This window comes from Penicillium diatomitis (genome assembly GCF_028827545.1).
Source record: "Penicillium diatomitis strain IBT 30728 chromosome Unknown utg000012l_segment0_segment0, whole genome shotgun sequence".
NCBI lineage: Eukaryota > Fungi > Ascomycota > Eurotiomycetes > Eurotiales > Aspergillaceae > Penicillium > Penicillium diatomitis.
In genome coordinates, this window is record NW_026623184.1 from 975563 (window position 1) to 995354 (window position 19792).

The 19792-nt window shown below is 53.4% G+C and overlaps 6 protein-coding genes across 6 annotated transcripts; 3 read left to right on the forward strand and 3 right to left on the reverse strand.

Moving 5' to 3' along the window:
* Positions 1 to 2452: 2452 nt before the first annotated feature.
* N7539_008245 (uncharacterized protein) lies at positions 2453 to 2791 on the reverse strand (the record flags this gene model as incomplete). Its single annotated transcript, XM_056937845.1, has 1 exon — positions 2453 to 2791. The coding sequence occupies one exon, from the start codon at positions 2789 to 2791 to the stop codon at positions 2453 to 2455; it is 339 nt and encodes a 112-aa protein (XP_056786937.1).
* Positions 2792 to 3750: 959 nt separating this feature from the next.
* On the forward strand, positions 3751 to 4833 carry hapB (CCAAT-binding transcription factor subunit HAPB; the record flags this gene model as incomplete). Its single annotated transcript, XM_056937846.1, has 1 exon — positions 3751 to 4833. One exon carries the CDS (start codon positions 3751 to 3753, stop codon positions 4831 to 4833), a length of 1083 nt encoding a protein of 360 aa, XP_056786938.1.
* A 1627-nt stretch (positions 4834 to 6460) lies between these two features.
* On the reverse strand, positions 6461 to 7426 carry N7539_008247 (uncharacterized protein; the record flags this gene model as incomplete). Its single annotated transcript, XM_056937847.1, has 1 exon — positions 6461 to 7426. The coding sequence occupies one exon, from the start codon at positions 7424 to 7426 to the stop codon at positions 6461 to 6463; it is 966 nt and encodes a 321-aa protein (XP_056786939.1).
* Positions 7427 to 9603: 2177 nt separating this feature from the next.
* N7539_008248 (putative arsenite resistance protein Ars2) lies at positions 9604 to 12443 on the forward strand (the record flags this gene model as incomplete). Its single annotated transcript, XM_056937848.1, has 3 exons — positions 9604 to 9700; positions 9781 to 11780; positions 11853 to 12443. The coding sequence occupies 3 exons, from the start codon at positions 9604 to 9606 to the stop codon at positions 12441 to 12443; spliced, it is 2688 nt and encodes an 895-aa protein (XP_056786940.1).
* A 1080-nt stretch (positions 12444 to 13523) lies between these two features.
* N7539_008249 (uncharacterized protein) lies at positions 13524 to 15287 on the reverse strand (the record flags this gene model as incomplete). The annotated part of the gene is made up of 1 exon (XM_056937849.1): positions 13524 to 15287. One exon carries the CDS (start codon positions 15285 to 15287, stop codon positions 13524 to 13526), a length of 1764 nt encoding a protein of 587 aa, XP_056786941.1.
* A 2589-nt stretch (positions 15288 to 17876) lies between these two features.
* flbB lies at positions 17877 to 19395 on the forward strand (the record flags this gene model as incomplete). Its single annotated transcript, XM_056937850.1, has 4 exons — positions 17877 to 18039; positions 18114 to 18201; positions 18287 to 18844; positions 18933 to 19395. 4 exons carry the CDS (start codon positions 17877 to 17879, stop codon positions 19393 to 19395), a joined length of 1272 nt encoding a protein of 423 aa, XP_056786942.1.
* Positions 19396 to 19792: the final 397 nt, after the last annotated feature.

A 19792-nucleotide genomic window follows, 5' to 3' on the forward strand; every position in this document is an offset into this window, starting at 1 on the left:
GGAGTACAGAACTGTATTGTGCCATCTCGATTCCCACGAGTAGCGTCACAGCGTGAATTTCGTGATGTCCGAGCAATGAGCCACAGCCTACATAGCTTGAGCTCTTAGGCAGGGAGAGGCAGAGTCTCGCTGTCTTTACCACGATACAGTATATCTAATACTGTAATCTGTTCATTTGAGCAGAGTCGCAGCTTGTGCTCTCAGACTCTGTAGGACCGTACGCCGCAATGGCCGCCAATTGTCCATGCGTTATGCAGTGATGCATTGGCCAAGAGTCATGATCCATCGACGACAGCTGGCATGGCAGGGCATGTGTCTGCCGGCAGTGCCGGGCAGTGGCAATACCGCACAATGCTTGAATGCATCCTTGAGGGTGTGACTTGGGCACGTTCATGTTGCGGATCACGATCATAGTCCTTACTTCCCAAGTCCGCGACTCCATGCTGCTACCGGCAGCAGACAGCTGAGGGCATGGCATGGAGATCGAGTCACCGACTGAATAATCCACAGCCGGTCGGAGGCCGTTCATTGATAAGCAACGGTATGAGAGATGCATCAGGTGACAATACAGATACTGTATTGTCCCGGTGGCATCCCGGGCTTAAGGCTCAGGGCGGAGCGGCTCGAGTCTCTTGTCTCTTCGACTCTAGTCTCTGCCGCTGGATGTGATGGATTCGGCATGATGATGACTGAGGAGGATCTCCACTTGAACCACCTCGCTGAGACGATTCCCGCGTAGCCGGACCAGCCAGCGCGTCCGTCGTCCAGCCAGTCCGAAATCTACAAAATGCCCCGTCCCGCCCGCCCCTTTTTCCCCTTCTCCTCTGCCTCTTCTCGTTGGTTGCCCGCTCCTCCCAGTCCAGTCGCCCTCCAACCACTGCAGCGCGCTGGCCACCCTTACTTCCCACTGGTTTGATCTGCTTTGCCTCTCCGTTTGACTGAGTCCGATTCGACTCCCTCGAGAGAAGAAGGTGTGGTGACTGGTGCAAAGCCCCCAATCAGTCGTGCAAGACGCCGGTACGCACTTCCCCGCGGTCGGCGCTGCCTCTCCACGAGTTGCAGTGCGAGCGGCCCGTCAATTGGTGTCCATCATTGACCTCGATTGGATCCTTCCAGATAGCTTAATCCTCGATTGAGCACCAGCAAATTGGCCGGACGAGCCAATCTGTGGTGGAGTTGGACTCGAGAGATCGCAGCAAGATCCAATAGTATATACTATATACTATATACTATACACCATCATATAGTATGTTATCCTACTGACGTGATCTGTGCCTCTCACCCTTCCAGGTAGGTCTCCGTTTCCTATGACCTCGCTAGCCTGCAGTCTGCACAGTGCACACGATGCATGATTCCTGCCACTCCAGCTTTTGCCTTTTGCAACCTTGATCGGTTGGATGCCTCGTACCACAACATCACGTTCTCTCCCCTTCATGAGTTTCACTTTTCACCCAGCATTCCCTCAATGAATCAATTGCTCCCTTCAGGTCCCAGATCCCGTTGCCTCTCCCGAGCTTGAGGCTCGGCGCATCAGGGCTTCATGCATCACAATCTGATCCCGTGACTTGCCCGTCCCCATTCCCTTCCCCTGCCCTAACCCGAGTCATGCTCCCTCAAAAGCCAAATGCATGTTCCGACAGGGCCTTGATCAAGTCGTACCCGGATGCACTGAGTCTTCCTTCCCTATACGATGCTGTATGGAAGTTATGCCCGGATCAAAGGTTGCCTGTCTGATCCTTTTCCTTCTCACTCCTTCCCTCACCTGCGCGGTCCATGGTCCATGACTCCATTACTCCATGGGTGTCCATGGCTCACGTGCACAGACCAAGCCTCGAGATCCGCGGACCCAGTGGCGCACTGAAGATGCAACACCGCCTTCTCGTTGGCACGTTTCTCTCAAGCCCCCCCCCCCCCCTCTTTTCCCCCCAACTCATCCACTGGTCAAATCATCATCACTGGACTGGAACGAAGCATTACAAAGTGCAACGGAGAATCGCCCACGACCTCGGCCGTGGCTGCTCGTCCATTGTTCTCTGCCCTATCTCGTCCACCTGATTCAGAGTCCCATAACCCACCCTACCATTAAAGGTATTCCTCAGGCTTGACTGATCCTCCCCGCCCCGACCATTCCACGTTGTGCGCGCGTTCCGTGAGTGGCCCGGTCGCGAAACACAACACGCGCCCATCCACTGCCCGTTCTGTTCGTACTCTGATCCTATTGACATTCACCCTTCCTCCCTCTCGGGTCGCATGCAACAGCCTCTGCTTGATTTCTGATTGGTACCGTCCACGTCCCCGTCCGCTCTGCAACGCTTGCTGCACTGACGTTCGTCGGGAATTGTTATTCTGCCCGTGTTGTTCGTCGATTCTACCGCCCCTCCCGACTCGTTGCTCGCTGCACGCGTCGGTCCCTGGCATCATTGACATCATTTTCCGCCGATGTGCGCTCCATCTAACATTGCTTCCCTACCACAGTCGCATCACTGCTTTGCTCCTCCGCTCCGATCAGCATTCGCTGATCCTCTATCGTGCTGTAGAAGCCGATCGCGCCAGGTAGGTCTGCGCCCTGCAACCTTTTTTTTTTTGATAAACCATGTCCCGTGCCAGCGCATCCGTTGCGACCCTGCTTAGGGGGTTCTTCGCCTCCGTCCAAGGGTGCGAAAGTCGGCCGACGCAAGCCGCTCTTGAAGCGTCGGAAGTTGATGCTGGCGTCATCGTCACGTCTCTTCTGATTCACCGAAGCCTGTCCTCGTTCGCGCTCTCTCACTCTCGGCGGACCGGGACGGACCATATTCAAGATACACCATACTAACCGTCCATCAGATCTGATTGGTCAACGGTTTTGACCAACTGCTGCCTCGAGCGCATCGAGCTTCCTGTACTTGAGGACTCGGAGGTCACAAAGAACGACCAGGTGAGTGCACAATCAGCTCTTTATCATCCATGCACCATTCACCAGTCGCTCCCATGCTGCGCCCCATGCTTCGTGGTTTTTAGTGGCCATCCACTTCCTTTGTGCCTGAACATGTTCATGTCCCGCCGGTTGGGTGCCATCATGGCATGTGCCAATCGATACGGACAGCGCATCAAGCACTCTGGTTGCGGGATGCCCCGCCCGCTGCATCATAGCCCAACCACGTTTCGATCTGAATGTTGACTGGTCTGCACAAAAGAAACGCGTTCTCCATTGAAGACGCTCTCCGACTATTGCAAGTCCTCTTCCGACGTCTTCGTGATTCTGTGGATAGTCGTTTTGTTGCTGCACCACTCGCAGTCTCTCAAGGTACTGTTCCCAGTCGTCTCCTCCTATCATACTTGGCGCTTCCGCTGCCGCTCCCCGCGCCTCGAGTCCAGTGACCGTCTTTGAATGCGCCTCTTGCTGATGTGATAAGCGGCCGCCACAGATTAGGAGTTCTCATCGGTCAGAAACCGATCCAGTCAACTCTTGCCGTTGTTAAGCGGTTGCTCCACTCGCCGTTCGCGTCTCAGTGATCTCGACATCTCCCGTCGACCAGACATCATTACCAGCCGGACGATCAGGCGCTTGAGAGATTCCGAGGGTCACAGCTCGTACCGTCGGCTGTTCCGCGATTCAGGATCAGCCGCATCCCGAGCTCGTCGCTGCGAGCCGATAACTCGTACCTGGAAACCCAGGCTTCATTGCACGCGGGTAATCGCAGACACGCACCGCCTCTGTGCGACCACATTCTCCTCTAATACTCCACCCACCGTCAATCAGCCCCGGTCAGAATGGAGTATCCTCCTCAATACCCCCAGGCGCATGGCCAACACCCCCATGCCCCTCCTCACATGCCTGGTCCCTATCAATCAGGACCGCCTCAACAGGGTGCACCTGTGGGTTCCATGGCCTCTCCTTCCAATGCCCAGCCACCCATGCAACCCCAGCACCCCTCCCATCAGACGTCCCCCATCGTCCCCACCCAGCAGCACTACCAGCAAGCGCCCGGGGGACCGGGAGCCGTCCACCAGCAGATGACCTTTCCCCAAGGTTATGGGGTTTCGGCTGCCATGGGTCAGCCTTATGGCATCTCGCCCGGACAAGCTGCCGCCATGGCCACGGCCGCCGCGTCGGGACAACTCTACCCGTTCCCCCAACATGATGCGATGGGTCAACAGATGGCGCCTGGCACCCGGGGTTCCCCACGCATGGGCGGCATGCCCATGAAGACCGACCGCAACCCTCGATCCCCCCCGCAGATGTCCGGTCCGATGCCCCCCATGGGCCAGCAGGTGCAGATGCAAAGTCAACAGATGCCGCCCGGTCGCCGCATGAGCCACATCGGCAGCCCCAATGTTGCCCCCGCCCAGCCGGTCATGAGCCATGTGGGGCGAGGCTCGATCGGTCAAGCCATGGCCGGTCCATCGCAAGCGGCCCTGCAGACCCAGGCATCGCCTGAAATGGTTCCCGGAGGCAACCAGGAAGAGTCGCCTCTGTACGTCAACGCCAAGCAGTTCCACCGTATCCTCAAGCGGCGCGTGGCCCGTCAGAAGCTTGAAGAACAGCTCCGTCTCACGTCCAAGGGCCGGAAACCATATCTGCACGAGTCGCGCCACAACCACGCGATGCGCCGTCCCCGTGGCCCCGGTGGTCGGTTCTTGACTGCGGACGAGGTGGCTGCCATGGAGAAGAAGGCTGCCGAGGGAGACGGCGAGGGCTCGGCGGATCTGGGCAAGGAGAACGGCGCTGCCGGTCAAAAGCGCAAGTCGAGTGAGGTCCACGACGACGGCGGCAGCGCAAAGAAGACCAAGTCGCATGTGACAGCTGAGGGAAGTGAACAAGAGTCAGCTGACCCATCTGATGAGGATGGTTGAATGCTGTCGGTCTCATTTGCCGCGGTGCCGTCCTGCTGATGGCCTCTGATCTGAGTGTCTGCCGAAGTTTGGACCAAGTTTCATTTCACTTGGGACCATTGCTCAGCATGTATTGCGTGATGTCAAGAAACTTTCTTATGTGACCCTCTGATGTGATTATTCTGTTTGATTCGTTTCTTTTGTTGCGACTAACGGCTTATGGATGGATGCTCTCTTCATTTTTCTCATGGAATCCCCCCTGTTCAGTTTATTTCTTTTTTCTTCCCCTTGTCGTCTTTATTGTGATAGCGCTCAATGTGTATGGGAGCTCCCCCCCCTTCTTCACTGTGACCACGTGGAACACCTCTTGTGCCTTCGACGTGTCTTTTAACTGTCCTCTTCTTCCTCTTTCACTAGGAGATGCGAGTAGCCCTTGCGATTGCTGTGACGATCCGGGAAGCAGTGCGATTGAAGTCCACCGTGTGGGCTGGTTCAAGCCATAGCTCAGACCGTCTCTCGCCTGACATCCAATTTCCCAAGAGCATCAGCCCCCATCCCCCACTTCCTGCCGGTTGAGAGGGTGACAGCCCAGGACAGAAATGCGTCGTGTGACCCTGAGGATATTTGGACCCTACTTTCTCCCTCGAAAACCCCTACACCGTTCAGATCTCTGCCATTGTGACCCACGGTCAATGGAATAGCTGGACGTGCACACTGTCGCTTACCCTTGGTTGCGGCTTCATTTGTTCATACTGTTGGAGAGCTCGTTGCCACTTTTTGTACATTGACTGACACCTCAGAGATTTTCTGGGGCTTGCCAGATTCTTTCCCCCCCTCTTCTAACTTCTTCTCAGCTGATTTGCTTTTTTGCGCGTTGGGCCTTGATGAATTTGGACTGGCAAAGGACTTTAGAGTGGTTTGTTTTTTTCTTCCTTCGCTGGAAATATGTCAGAGTGATTCCCACTATCGTCGTCTCTAGTTATCAGGCAAATTTTGATGTCCTTCATGTACCTGCTTTGACATGATCGAGAATCTTCGTCTTTTGACGTGGTAGTGGTGTGTCTGTCTTCTAGCCTTTGAAATTAGAACCACCATGGCCCCGCTATTGAAAGTCGGACCTCGTCCAAGGCTTTGAATATGCCTTCAATCAAGTTCCCATACTGTTCGAGTCCGCTCTGCTCGTGAAGCCCCAGCAAGAGTTCTGATGGCTCGGTATGCCTTCCGAATTTATTGACTACTAGTATCTCTGAGGCTCTCATAGACGAAAGTGAAAGTATGCGTTCAGCTCCACAGATTTGATTCCCATTCACCGAATGAGCAGGCGCCGCGCATAGGAATGACACCTGTGATCAGTCATTGATCAACATCAAGTCATAGTCTTGGGCCAGCCAAGAGTAAAAAAGAATCATTGATTTCAGCTGATCACTCATGAGCCCGCCGATCATCATCCGCGCTAGCGTTACGCAGACCACATCCACGGACAGTATGAGCTTACCGCCATCACCGCTATCCATGGATACAGTTTCGACTCCATATGAGTAGTAGTTTCCACGCGGAAACACAGATGTGACCTCGTCCATCCCATCGCTTCACATCATGTCCTATCTGCTCCTACCCGCCGCCGCCATCTCTCCGGGTGGCGTCCCACTCAAACCGCCTCCCAATCCATCGCATCAACCATGAAATCCCACCCTCCCTCCTTTACTTCCTCCACCTCCTCTCCAGGCCTCTTACACAATTCAACATGCGCTCTGGCCCTCATAAACCCCTCCTCCAACCCCGCAAAGATCGCACTCAGGATCCCCTCCAGATCATAACTCTCCAACGGCCGCACCGAGTCCCGATTCCCCACCGGATCCCGTGCCAATTGCTCCGTCGTCATATCGGCCGTCTTCCACCGATTACGTAGCTCCTTTGCTTGCCGTAATTGCTCAAATACATGGCCAGAGCCCAATACCGGGGTGAGCGGGCTCGTTTCAGACTCGAGCGCGGAGAGAACGTTTGCGTGGTAGCGGTGGAGTGTTGAGGCGCCGTTACGTGAGAGGGCTGAACCACTGTCTCCTCCCCCGTAGCTACCTGTTGTCGATGTGCCCCCGCCACCGGCATTGTACGAGCGCCCGCGCGCCGGGAGCCCTCCCGCCCCCGCTGAAGAAACGGTGATGTTGAACACGGCGAGAAGATGAACGATCGCGCGCTCCAGCAGAGCGTAGTATTCGAAGAAATCGATCTTGAACATGATTTCTGCTTCAGAGGATGGCTGGGTGTTCTCGGTGGCTATGCGGTAGGCTTCTGCCAGGAAGGGTAGTTTCCAACGTAATCGCGAGACGATCTTCATGAAGCGGGCTAGTTCTTCGGCGGGAGGGAGGAGGTTGTTGGTATTAGGTGGTGGTAATGAGGAGGATGTCGTGTGTGGTGCAGGGACACTATGTGTGCGCGGTGGATGTGAGGGAGCTTTTGACTGCCATTGTGATGGTGGGTTCGAGGAACGTGAGGTTTGCGGGGCTGAGACTGAGTGGTAGGAGGGTTTGTTGTAGGAGTAAGATGGGTGTTCATGTTGGTCGTAGGCGTCGTGGTTACCTGGGGCCCAGCGGGATTCGAGGAGAGAACCCTTCATCCTTCAGATGCAGAGGGTTGGTTTTCAGCTCCTGGTTTTGGGCCTCCCAGCAACGACAGCTGAAGAGCTCAACTTTATTTCCTATGACGGCAGCTGTGGGCTGGTCGATTGGAATTTGGGGCAGATGGAGCACGGGCCTCTCTGGAGCTCAATCTCGGAGATAAGGTTGGCGTTAAGTTGGAATGTGGATGGAGTGATCCGATCGATGTCCGATGAAGGAGTGTTTAACGCGCGAAAGGAACGTGGGTGCTTGTAAGGTGTGGATCTCGCGTCGAATGAGATAACTTACCACCTTCAATTTGAGTTGAGAGATCTTCGTTTTATTCAGGAGTCCTCCAAAGATGCCGTAGTGCTGGAGCATAAGTTTTAAATGTGGCTTTTGCTCCTTAAAAAAATAGAATTAGGACTCACGGACAGAAGTAGAGATGCAAGAAAACGAAGCGGTTGACTTTGGCCAAGTCTTAGCTTATGAGCCGAGCTTTGCATCTGAAGTGAGAAGAGAGTGAGTTGTAGTCTGACAATAATATTTAATGAGTACTAAACGTTTAGCGTTGCCGTCCAAGCGTGCATCAATGCTACTTTTTTAGGCAGGGTAGATGGAGGATAATCCGCACTACGCGCTGGCTTACCTTAACACATCCATGACATTTACTTAACCCGGTATTAGCTATGCCTACCCGCTAGAGCTGGATCTAAAAGAGCTATTAGATAGAGCATGTTGGGCTCAGTGAATAAGTCTATATATAGCATCCACGTACTGTACCAGTATGATTCACGGCATGGCTTAATAGATCCTTCGTAAACAGGGACATTGTCTAAAAGTTCAGTCGTATAACCTTGCTCTTCACGAATTTCTAGATTACCAATCACACGAGGACCTCATATAGACGAAAAGCTCTTGAATAAACCTATACATACATACGCATAATGCCACTCAAAGCTACTACTGTAGTACAAACTTATCTGTCATGGCATATACTTCCAAAAGTGGACAGCAACCAGTATAGCATTCATCTATTGTCAGGGGAACTAGATGGTATTTACTAAACATAGAGCCTGATAGAGCTTAAAATCACATGACCTCATTCGTGACTCATGATATACACATTTGTCAACTTGTGAAAACATACCTTCAGTGAGTTCATCATGTCAATTTACCCCCGTGCCTATTAGTTTGTCAGCCGTTGACCGTCAAGTCTGCCGAGCCAGACCCACAGTCTGGACACAGACAGCTTGGCACCCGCTTTGATCAGGTGACCAGCTAGTTCCAGACGCCGAACTCAGGAACCAGGCCATTCCCTAATCGAGTTAGTGCTTCTCCAGCTCTCTCCAACCTTCTGATCACCTCCAACCGCTCACACTTGACACTCTCCACCTCCCTGCGACGGAGCTGCTCTCGTTTTCCGTTGGCTTCAAACCCAATCGCAGTCTCATTCTGGGCTTCTCTAAGTAGGTGGCCTGCCTCTCATTCTTTTCTCAGAATTCTCTATTTCCACTTTCTTTGTCTTCTGCCGTGCTACAACGGCTCTTCAGCCTCTGTGACATTTACCCTTGTCTTCATTCTTTCGTCAGCTTAGCGCTTCTTCTTCTTCTTCTCCTCCACCTCCACCCCTGGGTTCACTGGACCCTCCCTTCATCCAGTCATGTGTTTGCCCCCCTGATACCTCCTCAACATCTACAATGGTAGAGACGTCGGTCATGGAATCCGTCTCGTACCAGTGGTGCGATCGCACTTGGCTTCAATGTCCTCTGCCGTCGGCTTGGGAGGCAACCATCAATGGACCTGTTCCCCAGCGTCTTGTCCTTGACCATGGCTCTTCCAGATACAATGTGATGCTTGGCGGTGGTCTTACTTCCTATACGGGAAGTCGCCGGTAATAATTATCCGGCGTCGGGGTGGTTTCATCTTCTTGTTTGCTGTCTCACTCTCCCTCCGCTTTCCGGACAATCGAACCTACATGGCGTGTTTCCTCCTCCGCGTTGATCTTCATCTTCCGGGCCTTGTTATTGACTTTCCCGATAGCTTCCGATTCCGTTTCAACGATCCTGACCGAAATCGCCGAAGACCTTGTCACGCCAATCTCATCCCGACCACACTGGAGCTCGTCGCTAGAAGTGGGCTTTGACAGGCCTTGTGCCCATATTACGCTTCCCACAACGCTAGTGGTACAATCAAAATGGATTCATACGACGCCTATGATGCCTCTCCGGGCAGAAGCCGCGAGGCGGACTCCTATGGACGGCCACCTGTTTACGACCGTCGTCGCTCTCCAGGTATGTCCAATCTCTCGTATGAGAACGCGCAAGATTGAAGCAATTTGAACAAACACGCATATGCTAAACTGTGATTGTAGTCTCGCAGGACCGACGAGGCCGTGGACGCGGCCGATCTCGTTCACCAATGATTGACCGTTACGAGCCTTCCGAGCGCCGTCCCCGCGAGGATTTCTACAACAACTCTCGTGAACATGCCGCGCGTGATCGGGAGGATAGGAGACGCGCTCCCTCTCCAAACATTATGCACATTGACCGATACATCCCCGGTCAAGACTCTGGAAAGCGACCCCTTCCAACCAATCCCCTTCCAGACCCTTTGAGTTTGGACTTCCAAGTCGGCTTCACCTGGTTCGCCGAATGGTGGCGCGCCGAGCAGGCAATCAAAGAGGAAAAAGAGCGTGCCAAGCATGGCGGCCGTCGTCCATCAGATCGCGTCAAAGGTGAGCGTGAAGCTCGCGACGATCGTGATAGAGAGAGAGCTCAGATTCAAGCCGCGTACGACTCCTACAAGGTCGACCTTCAGGTCAAGCTGGCCCGCGCATTTGTGCAACAGCATCGTGAGGAGGAATGGTTCAAGGAGCGCTATGTTGCGGAGGTCCGGGGTCCAATTCGCAGTCGGTTGCTCGGATTCCGTAAAGGCGCATATGACCAGTGGGAGAATGATCTCAACGGTGGTATTTTCGACGACTTCACTTTGGAGGGCATCTACAAGAGCGAAAGTGACGGTGCCGGGGGTGTGGTGGAGAAGGAGGAAGGTGAAGCTACCGCTGTGGGTGAAACCCTCGGAGTTCTGGATCTTCTCCCTGTCCGGGGAGGCGAACTTCGCGACGAGGCGCTATCCCAGCCTGCTCTGCTCATCAAGACTCTTGCTCCCAATGTGAGCCGCGACAAAATCGAGGACTTTTGCAGAGAGCACCTCGGGGAAAATGATGGGGGTTTCAAGTGGCTCAGCCTCAGCGATCCAAATCCTTCTAAGAAGTTCCATCGCATGGGTTGGATCATGCTGCACCCTGGTGGCGAGCGAACACAGATGGTTGAACGAGGTGATGGGCGGGAAGAAGAGATGGACCATGAACTTGGCATAGGTGAAACTGCCACTGTGAACGTCGCTGAGAAGGCGCTCGAGGCCGTCAATGACAAGACCATCCATGACCCAGTCCATGGTGATTTCACCTGCCATGTAGGCGTTCACATCCCCGCAAGCCAGCCCCGGAAGAAGGCGCTGTGGGATCTGTTTTCTGCCCCCGAACGTATTGACCGTGATCTAGAGCTAGCTCGACGATTGGTCGCAAATCTAGACTCTGAGATGGGCGAAGTGGACGGGTCGGGCAAAATCGAAGAGCGTGTTGAAGACCTTCGTGGCAAAGGCTGGCTCCAGCCTCCTGTCACCGGGCCTGTGAGGGTCAAGAAGCAAAAAAGCGAGTTTGATGAAGATGGAGCCGAAGATGGCGAGATGGAGGAGGGTGAGGAGCAAGATCGCGCCGAGGATGATGAAGTGGACGATGAGGAGCTATTGGCAAAGAAGAAGAAGCTAGATTTGATGGTGGAGTACCTGCGTCGTGTCCACAACTTTTGCTTCTTCTGCGTCTTTGAGTGTGACTCGGTCCACGAGTTGGGTCGCAAGTGCCCCGGTGGCCATCTGCGGCGACCGCGAACTGGCCTTTCCCAACAAGCCAAGGAGGTCGCTCGCGCCAGTGCATTTGGGCAACCGTTCCCTGTTAAGAAAAAGGAAACCAGTGAAGAAGGCGAAGAGCCGTCGTCACCCGCCCAGGACAGACGACCACAGCGAGTCCCCAAGTCAGAACAACAACTTCAGCGTGCCTTTAACTGGGTGAAGACCTTCGAGGATAAGCTGCTGCAAATTCTGGAGCCTGAAAATGCTGATCTACGTCGCCTCGGCGGCAAGCCAGTGGAGGAGGCACTCGAGGACGAACTTGCCAAGTACGTCAAGCAAGAGACTGATGATCGTTACCGATGCAAGGTCCCCGAGTGTACCAAGTTGTTCAAGGCGGAGAACTTCTGGCGGAAGCACGTTGAGAAACGTCACGGCGAGTGGTTCGAGAGCATCCAGCGTAATGTGAGTATTGAGCGACAGCTGATGGAAATGACACTATCCAAATCCAACAAGAACTAACATTTTTCGTGGCAGCTGGCTCTGGTCAATGCTTATGTCCTTGATCCCTCGCGCATCGCTCCATCTCGTTCCGATGCTAACAGCAACGGCCACTTCCCCCATGGCTCTGGTCACGGACACGGTGGAACTCCTCGCGGGTTCAGCCTCCACAACGTGGGCTTTGCCGGCAACGCTGCCGCCCTTGCTCCCGGATTCGGTGCCGGTGGGGTACCAGGGTTCATGGGCGGCTCTTGGGGTGGCCCTCATAGTACTGGGGAGGGAGGCCTGCATCAACCGGGAGTGATGCGACGAGGAGGTCACCGGCAACACTCTCATCGATCTGGGCCTTATGACCGCCGCCGTCCTCAAAATGGCAATGGCCGTCTCAGTCCTGTTCGCATGTCTGGCATGTACGGCCCTGGTGGTCGTGGCCCATCGAACTTCTCTGTGCCTCCGGGCCACCCGGCTGCGAATATGGTTCCTCCCCATCCTTTCCCAGATGCCATGAATGGCGGTAACGGAACCCAGGGCATTCCGCCCCGAGAGGCCACACAGGGCCGCAGCTTGAAGAGCTACGAGGATCTGGACGCCGTGGGTGGATCTGGCAGTGGAGAGCTTAATTACTAGATCTCGCTGATATATCTCTTCGTCTTTCCTTTCTTCACTCTCTCCAATTTCATCGTTTCTTCATCAGCCGCCCGGTCATTTTCGCAACTCATCTATCCTTGGACCACAACTATTCCGCTCAGATTCCTTCCTATTCCTGTCTTTATTTCGATTGGGGTTGTCTTTATTTTTTTTCCCCTCACTCTCTCTTTTCACAAACGTCTCTGGCGTTGGCGCACTGAGGATTGGATTTCAGTCAGGCTTGCGCATTAAACCTCCCTTTCTTTCGCCATCGCTTCTATTATCAGAGTTTGAAGAACCCTCTGATTTGCGAGACTCCATCTGTTTCCCCGTGGCAAGCTGTGAAGGATCGTTTGATATCTAAACTTTCATCTCCTTTCGACCCTTGTTCGTTTCTGTGTACACCTATTCTTATGTGGTCCATTACTTAGGCATACACAGCTACAATAGACGCGTTCTTTGCGAATGACTCCCGATGTAACTGTAAGACTACATGACAGGCTTTTCTACGTCCAGTAGTTTCGCTCATTGTTGTGTTGCAGCAAGATTGAAGACGACGAAGCTAATCACTCCCATAGAGCCAGCATACTTTATCATACGTCGCTCCGGGTTTTTTCCGTGTTCGGCGTGTGTTTTGCATTTGTGCTGACCCGTGTGTGAACTGTGGACATGTGTATCAGATTCATGAAACCCGCATTACATGATATTGGTCAGGTCACTGGAGTCTCGTTTGGATTCATAATGAGACATACTCGGGTACATAGGGGCCGAGGCTGTAGGACTACCTTAGCTTGGTGTCATCCCTTTTGAGCACAGAGTGTGTTTCTTCCCAAGAGCACTCAAGCTAAAGGGCAAAATGATTTGCATCAATGAGATATGCGATAATACCGCGAATAGACGTCTGGCCTGCGACAGAAACGTTGCCGATTTCCTTGATTGCAAAAACGATGGAGAAGGGGGGTGGGGGTGTTTCTTTCTTTCTTTCTTCCAAGCTGAACCGTCTCTCAATACGATTCGTGTCATGAAGTTATGTAACCGCTCGACTTCCAACCGAGCAATCAGTTGTGGGCGTTGAGCTTGTCAGGGCATTTGGATGATCACCTTCTCCGCTGGATCTACCCATTTCAAACCCATTCCTTTCACGCGCCGCTCACTGGCCAGATACAGCATCAAGTAGACGTGTCTAGCGATTTCTCCCCAGCCATATACTTTGATGACCAACTGCACAGGTGCCGGTACCGAGACCGACGGGTTATCCAGATTTGAGACTGGGTTGATCTGGATGGGATGTGTGTCGGTGTTCTTGTCCTTGTTCTTGTCCTTGTCTACATCTACATTTCCGTCCTTTGAGATTCTTCTTGGGGTTCGTCCCGAGGTGGACGGAGAGTAAGATGAGCGCTCTGCAAGACACCACACGCCCCATCCGGCACGAGCTTCCTCTACAAAGCCGCACAAGAAGGTCCAGAACCTGGAAAAGTCGGCTTCAGACCAGGTTTCAGAGCGAGAAGGAGAAGTCACGGAGCTGAACCTGTTGACCTTCCGTGTCTGCGGGGATGAAGAGCGTGACGCGATAGATGGTGAAGGGTGGGTTGAAGCGGGTCGGACGTGCATGTGCAGTATCCAATAACCACGCTCAAGGGGATCGAGATCGCGGGTCTGATGCAAGGGCTGATAAGTGCGGGATGGGTTGAGTCGTTCTGTGAGCATGGCGAGAGTTGGCGTGACATGAGTGGTGAAAAGGGAGTTGGAGATGGGTGGAGGTGGAGGGTGTATGGTGAGTGGGAGCGAGGAAAGGAGGTGCTGCTTTGGTTCGGTGCTTTTGATAGAGCTCGTGGAGGTGGATCCTCGTGTGACACCTTCGAAGTGATGGCGGTGGGGTTCATGTTCAGGGGACTTGAGGCTGGAGCCTGTTGAATTCGGGGGTATTGTGCAGGCGGAGATTCGGAATGATTCTTCTGGCGCCGGAGGAATGTTGGCCTTTTCTGGACGATGAGTGTCCGACGATGCACCTCTTTGTAAAGAAGGGATGTCAATACTCTCCTTTACGGTAGATATTCTCTCTTCTCGAGGGGCTGGATCTGAGGGGATGGCCATGTCGGCGATGATCTCTGATGCAGAGACTCCGTTGCTGATTGCATGGTTCTCGGCGGGCCGAGCCTGGGTTGCTTCGATCCGTCGCCGCTTGACTGATCTCGTCGGCGAGCGATCACCGCTGTAGCAGGGCGACAAGGTTCTTGGGGGCTGCATCGTATGGGGGTGTCCTGTCTGCTGGACCACTGCGGATGCCACCGCCTCAGGCTGTGAATCTGGAATCACGCCAACAGGACTCTCGATCGATTCCGGCACGTATTGGGTCTCGGAGCCGATGTGCGTCTCCTCATTGCCCCGTAGATCACGGGTCTGATTTCGCGAATGCGAGGCAGACCTTGCTGCGGTGGACAGCAGCGGATCGGGCCTGATTTGATTTTCTTCGTGCAGAGCCGGAGAGATCGGCGGACGATCCTCGCGCGGCGGCGTGGAATTTGCAATTCTTGCGGCTGCAGCCGTCATGGTCTGAGCACCGGCGTTGCCTGCGTCCACTATGCATACTGGTCGATGCTCGTTCGCAGGATGCGACAACTCTGGGCCTAGCGAGGCAGGTTCCTCGGGTAGGTGATGCACGGCGGGGGCTTCTTCCACAGCGAGCAGATCGTGGTCGATCTTCTTCACTAGTCTGCGCGAGAAGGGCTCGAACGCGCGAATCGCGGCCACCTGGGCTCTATATCGAGCGTCATCACGGACGGTACTGGGGGCGGAGACATGCACTAAGATTTCATCTCGTTGTCTGTCGTTCCCCCGCTCCATAGGGAGGAATCCGGTTGAAGGGTGTCCAAGACCACTTGGCTGTTCTTGTTTCTTCGAGGAGCGAGGTGGGAAGAAGTTGATCGGGCTTCTGACACTTAGTGCACCGGAAGCTCGAGGGATCTCGATGCGCTGTGTGGAATGTGGAATTGTTCCGCAGGAGTGGATCACAGAGAAGGAAGATGTGCATGCGGCGGGAGTGTAGAAGTGTACTACACTCGAGTGACTCTACAGTTCGAGTCCTGCGGATAACCGGATGGTGAGTCGTGACTACCAACTACAACCACGGTACAAGAACTACCACCGGGTCTAACACCAACAAGATATGACTTCCGTTATGATTGTCATTATTGGTATTGTTAGACTCTGCATTTTTGTGGCACTGGAAGCTACCGATCACGCCGGGTCATCCGAATCCAGTCTTAATGTCTCGTTTTTGTCACCTCTTTCGGTTTCTCGTTCCTTTTTCCAGTCTTTCTGACTCGAGGCTCCTGGTCGATGCAACCTGTGCTTTCGGGGCGCTATCACTGACTATTGAAAGAAAGATTTTGCCCCGTCCACTTGTCGGTCTTTTGAACAAGGAAGGCATTTGTCATATCTGGGAAGACCCCGGCCATCCGACCACCGGCAGCACTGGCCTACGCAGTTCGTATCGAGGCAGTGATTGCTTCAGGCCCCGAATGGGTGAATCTGGCGTGGCATGCGCGGTCGCTACCACGAGTTGCTGAGGTCAGAATTCCATGATGAAACGCTTTGACGGTCATGTTTGAAATGTTGCCCACGTCTGGTCAGGAGGACCAATGGAGGCGTCAGCCAGGTGGAAGGATATGAAACAAACAAACAATTCCCACGTCCGCACATGAGAGAGTCTATACAATGACATAGTCATTATTATAGTATGTATCCGAAGTGTATACTACGGATTGTAAAGAATGACACTGCTCCAGTCGTTGCCGCCACACCCGACCGTTGCAGAGTGGGTTTTGCCTGGAGTGGACCTCGCGGGCGAACAATACAGGATGTAGTCGAAAGTCTAGAAGGCAGACTCGAGAGAAGCTGAGGGTATGGAATGATGAGAAAGATGTTGTTGAAATCCACGCCTGTCTCAGACTCACACATCCGGGACTGTCCTTGGGTCGAGTTCCAACTACGATCACAGCGTCATCTTGAGACTCGATTTTAGGGACCCAACTACAATGAAGAAGATTGCAAGATTGTTCTCTACTCCATGACAGGCAATGGACTCTGTAGTCAGGAGTCTGCACGACCTCTCCTCGAAACTCGAATACATGTGTTAGATTTGATTTAGTCCACGACGTCGGATCGACTGTAACTGTAGAGGAGGCTGATTGCCATATCAAACACCCACACACACACACACACTCTCTCTCTCTCTCTATTTGTGATGGCTGGGTATGGGAGTCTCCGAAGACTCAGACTGACTCGTACTCTTGATCACTGCATCAGCAATCTGCTGTACAACTCGATAAAGACTGGGAGCATCTCACGAGACCCGCATCGCTTGCAGCCATGCAGGGCTGAGGAGGTGTGGATGTTCAAGTCCAAGACTCGAACAGGAAGATGTCCAGAGGTCAAAGTATCGGGTACATCGGCGTGACGACCGTCTGTGCTGGACAAAAGCGGGCATGTGGTGTCACGGGAGCCGTATCCTGAAGTACAGGTGACGGGCTTTCCCCCAGTGGGCGCAAAAGGGAAAAAGAAAAAGAGAGAGTCATGAGCACACACCGTCGTTCATCCGGGGTGGAAAGCTGCCCTCCACCACTACGGATGCATCTTCTTTATTCTTCTTCTGCCCCAGCTGGACCACTTCCATCCTCCTCCACACCACTCGACACCCTTTTCTTCTTCCCCTGCATCTCCGCTCGACCGTCACAAGAAGACCGTCGAGCCCCATCGGCCAAGTCTTGCTGGATCGGGTCCGTCGAGATCCATCACATCCACTCTGCCCGCTCGGACACTCTCTCATCCTCTTTAGCACAAACTCCCTGTCGGCCGCCGTTGGGAAACCTTGTGCTTGTGCTTGTGCTTGCTCCTGTTCCTGTTCCTGTTCCTGTGCTCGTTCGTTTTCTTCGTTATCTTCCTTCCTCAACTTTTGCCCTTTCTCTCTCTCTCTCTCTCTCCCTCTCTTCGCCAAAAGGTCCACTTACAGCACCTGCTTCGAACTCCGACTGTGTAGACACATCCGTCTGCAATGGCATCGGCCGGCATCTATTCACGAGATGCGCAGCAGCTTCCGAGTAAGTGTCGTCTGTTCTGGGTCTTCGTGGATCCGATCTGGAGCCCCAGGAAAGCTCCAATTTCTGCGACCGTGCTCGCGATGAGATCGGGGGCGGCCAGGCGGATCAGAGATCTGGTAGTGGGTTTCACACCCATCCTCCATCGACCATCACGCACTGTATCACTGTCCACAGTATATCCACAAGGCATTCATATCCCTCGCTGCTGAATCCCCCTTTCCGCGTCGCGATCGTCTCGGAGATTTTGGGGAAAAAAAAGAAAAAAACAACACAACACAAAACAAAAAACAAAATCAGAGACATGTCCATGTGTTTCTCACATTCCTCATTCATCATGGCTGCGACGGCCCACGCTAATCTCTCCCTGCCGGGGTCGCCCGCGTTAGCGGGCCATCCGGTGTTGACGGCTCTAGACTCGCAGCCCGAGACCCCCAACAGAGGTACCTTTGGCACGGAATTCTTCAAGATCTTCACCGGACCGAAAAAGGCCACGCGAGGTATGTGTACCTACAACGTCACCTCCAGACCGAGCACGTTGATTTTCAATGCCGACTCACGTCAAATCACGTAGATGGGGCTGCTCCTAAACGCCGCGGGCCTAAGCCCGATAGTAAGCCCGCCATGACGCGACGTCAGGAGCTTAACCGCCAAGCCCAGAGGTATCAAACCCAAAATTTTCTTCCGATGAATTTGGTCTAGACCACTGCGTCGATGATAAGAATCAACTCACTCATGCGGCGATAGAACACATCGCGAACGAAAGGAGCAGTACATGCGAGCATTAGAGACCGAAGTGTCGCGACTCCGCGAGGCATACACCAATGAAATTTCCGAGGCCAAAGTCTCCATTCAGCAACACCAGGAGATGCTCAAGAAATCAAGATGTGAGAATGAAATCTTGAAAGAAATTCTCTCCGCGCACGGCATCAACTTTGCGCCAGACTTGGAGCAAAAGATGGCGGAACGTGGCTCAATGGGGGCATTCCAGTCAAGTCCCGTCGCACCGAGCAGTACAGGATCCAATTCAGTCGCCTTCACCAACGCTACCAACAATCTCCAAAACATCACACCAGCTACATCTATCTCTCCAGGCCTCAGTCCGCAAGCCGTTCATAGCGTGGAACAGCCCGATCTATCGGCCTCGATGGGGTTTGTGCCGCAGCAAACAGTGTATCATGCCAGCCCTATGGAGAATATTGCAATGGACAGGTCTTCTGTCGGCCAGGGTGCAGAGCCCCCCGTGCCGGTGATGCGAGGGGTTTTCGAGAATGATCCCCAGCTGCAAATTGACTTTATCTTGACGTGCGTTTTGTCCAACTGTCACACATTGCTGATATTTTGTCCACGCCCGACAATATCCCCAACCGCTTTTGCTGACTATTCGCCACAGACTCGAGGGACCTTGCCGCGAACATACGGACTATCTCTGCCGCCGCTCAATCACCGAGGCCGACGACGAAGATATGCCCTTCTCCGGCCATGCCTTGATGGCCAGTTGTCCGCCACCCAGTTATATTGCCAACACAGCTCCAGATCAAACCTATCCTCACAAGACATACGACCTTCCCCTGGCGAATCTCAGTACACTGCTAAACCTGAGTCGCCAGCTTGTCACAGATGGACAGATCACACCAATCATGGCCCTACAGTGCCTCAAGAATCATGAACTCTATCACTCCCTCCGTCGCGAAGACATCAAGATCATCATTGACACATTGAACACCAAAGTCCGCTGCTATGGATTTGGGGCCGTTGTCGAAGACTTTGAGCTGATTGATTGCCTCAGCAGTGTGCTTGGTACGACGGTGGATCTCAGCGTGGTTCGTGTCCGCGATGACTCGATCTATGGGTGATGCACTGGTTTGACTTGACCTGCACGTACCCGTACCCGCAGAGAGGACTTGCGCTCGGGTGCAAAGTGTCACCTTCGCTGTGGTGTCCTTGGTCATGAAGTGCCCCTTGAATCAGAGCAACAAGTTAAAAGCCCATGACCCAGCAGACTCGAGTGCGGCATTGCCACCCCTTTTCTGTTAGACGATTTCCTAGTCTTTTGATTCATCTTTCCTTTTTTTTTTTTTTTTTTTGACTGTTCTTTTTCGGGGGCGTCCGCTGTGGCGTTCTGGTCATTCGGTACATTCTTCCCCTTATACATCCAAGTGCTCACGGACAATTACCATATTCCAGAGGATCTATTGCTCTCTCTCTTTCTCTCTCTGACTGTCTTCCTCATACATCATGCATGCTGTTGTT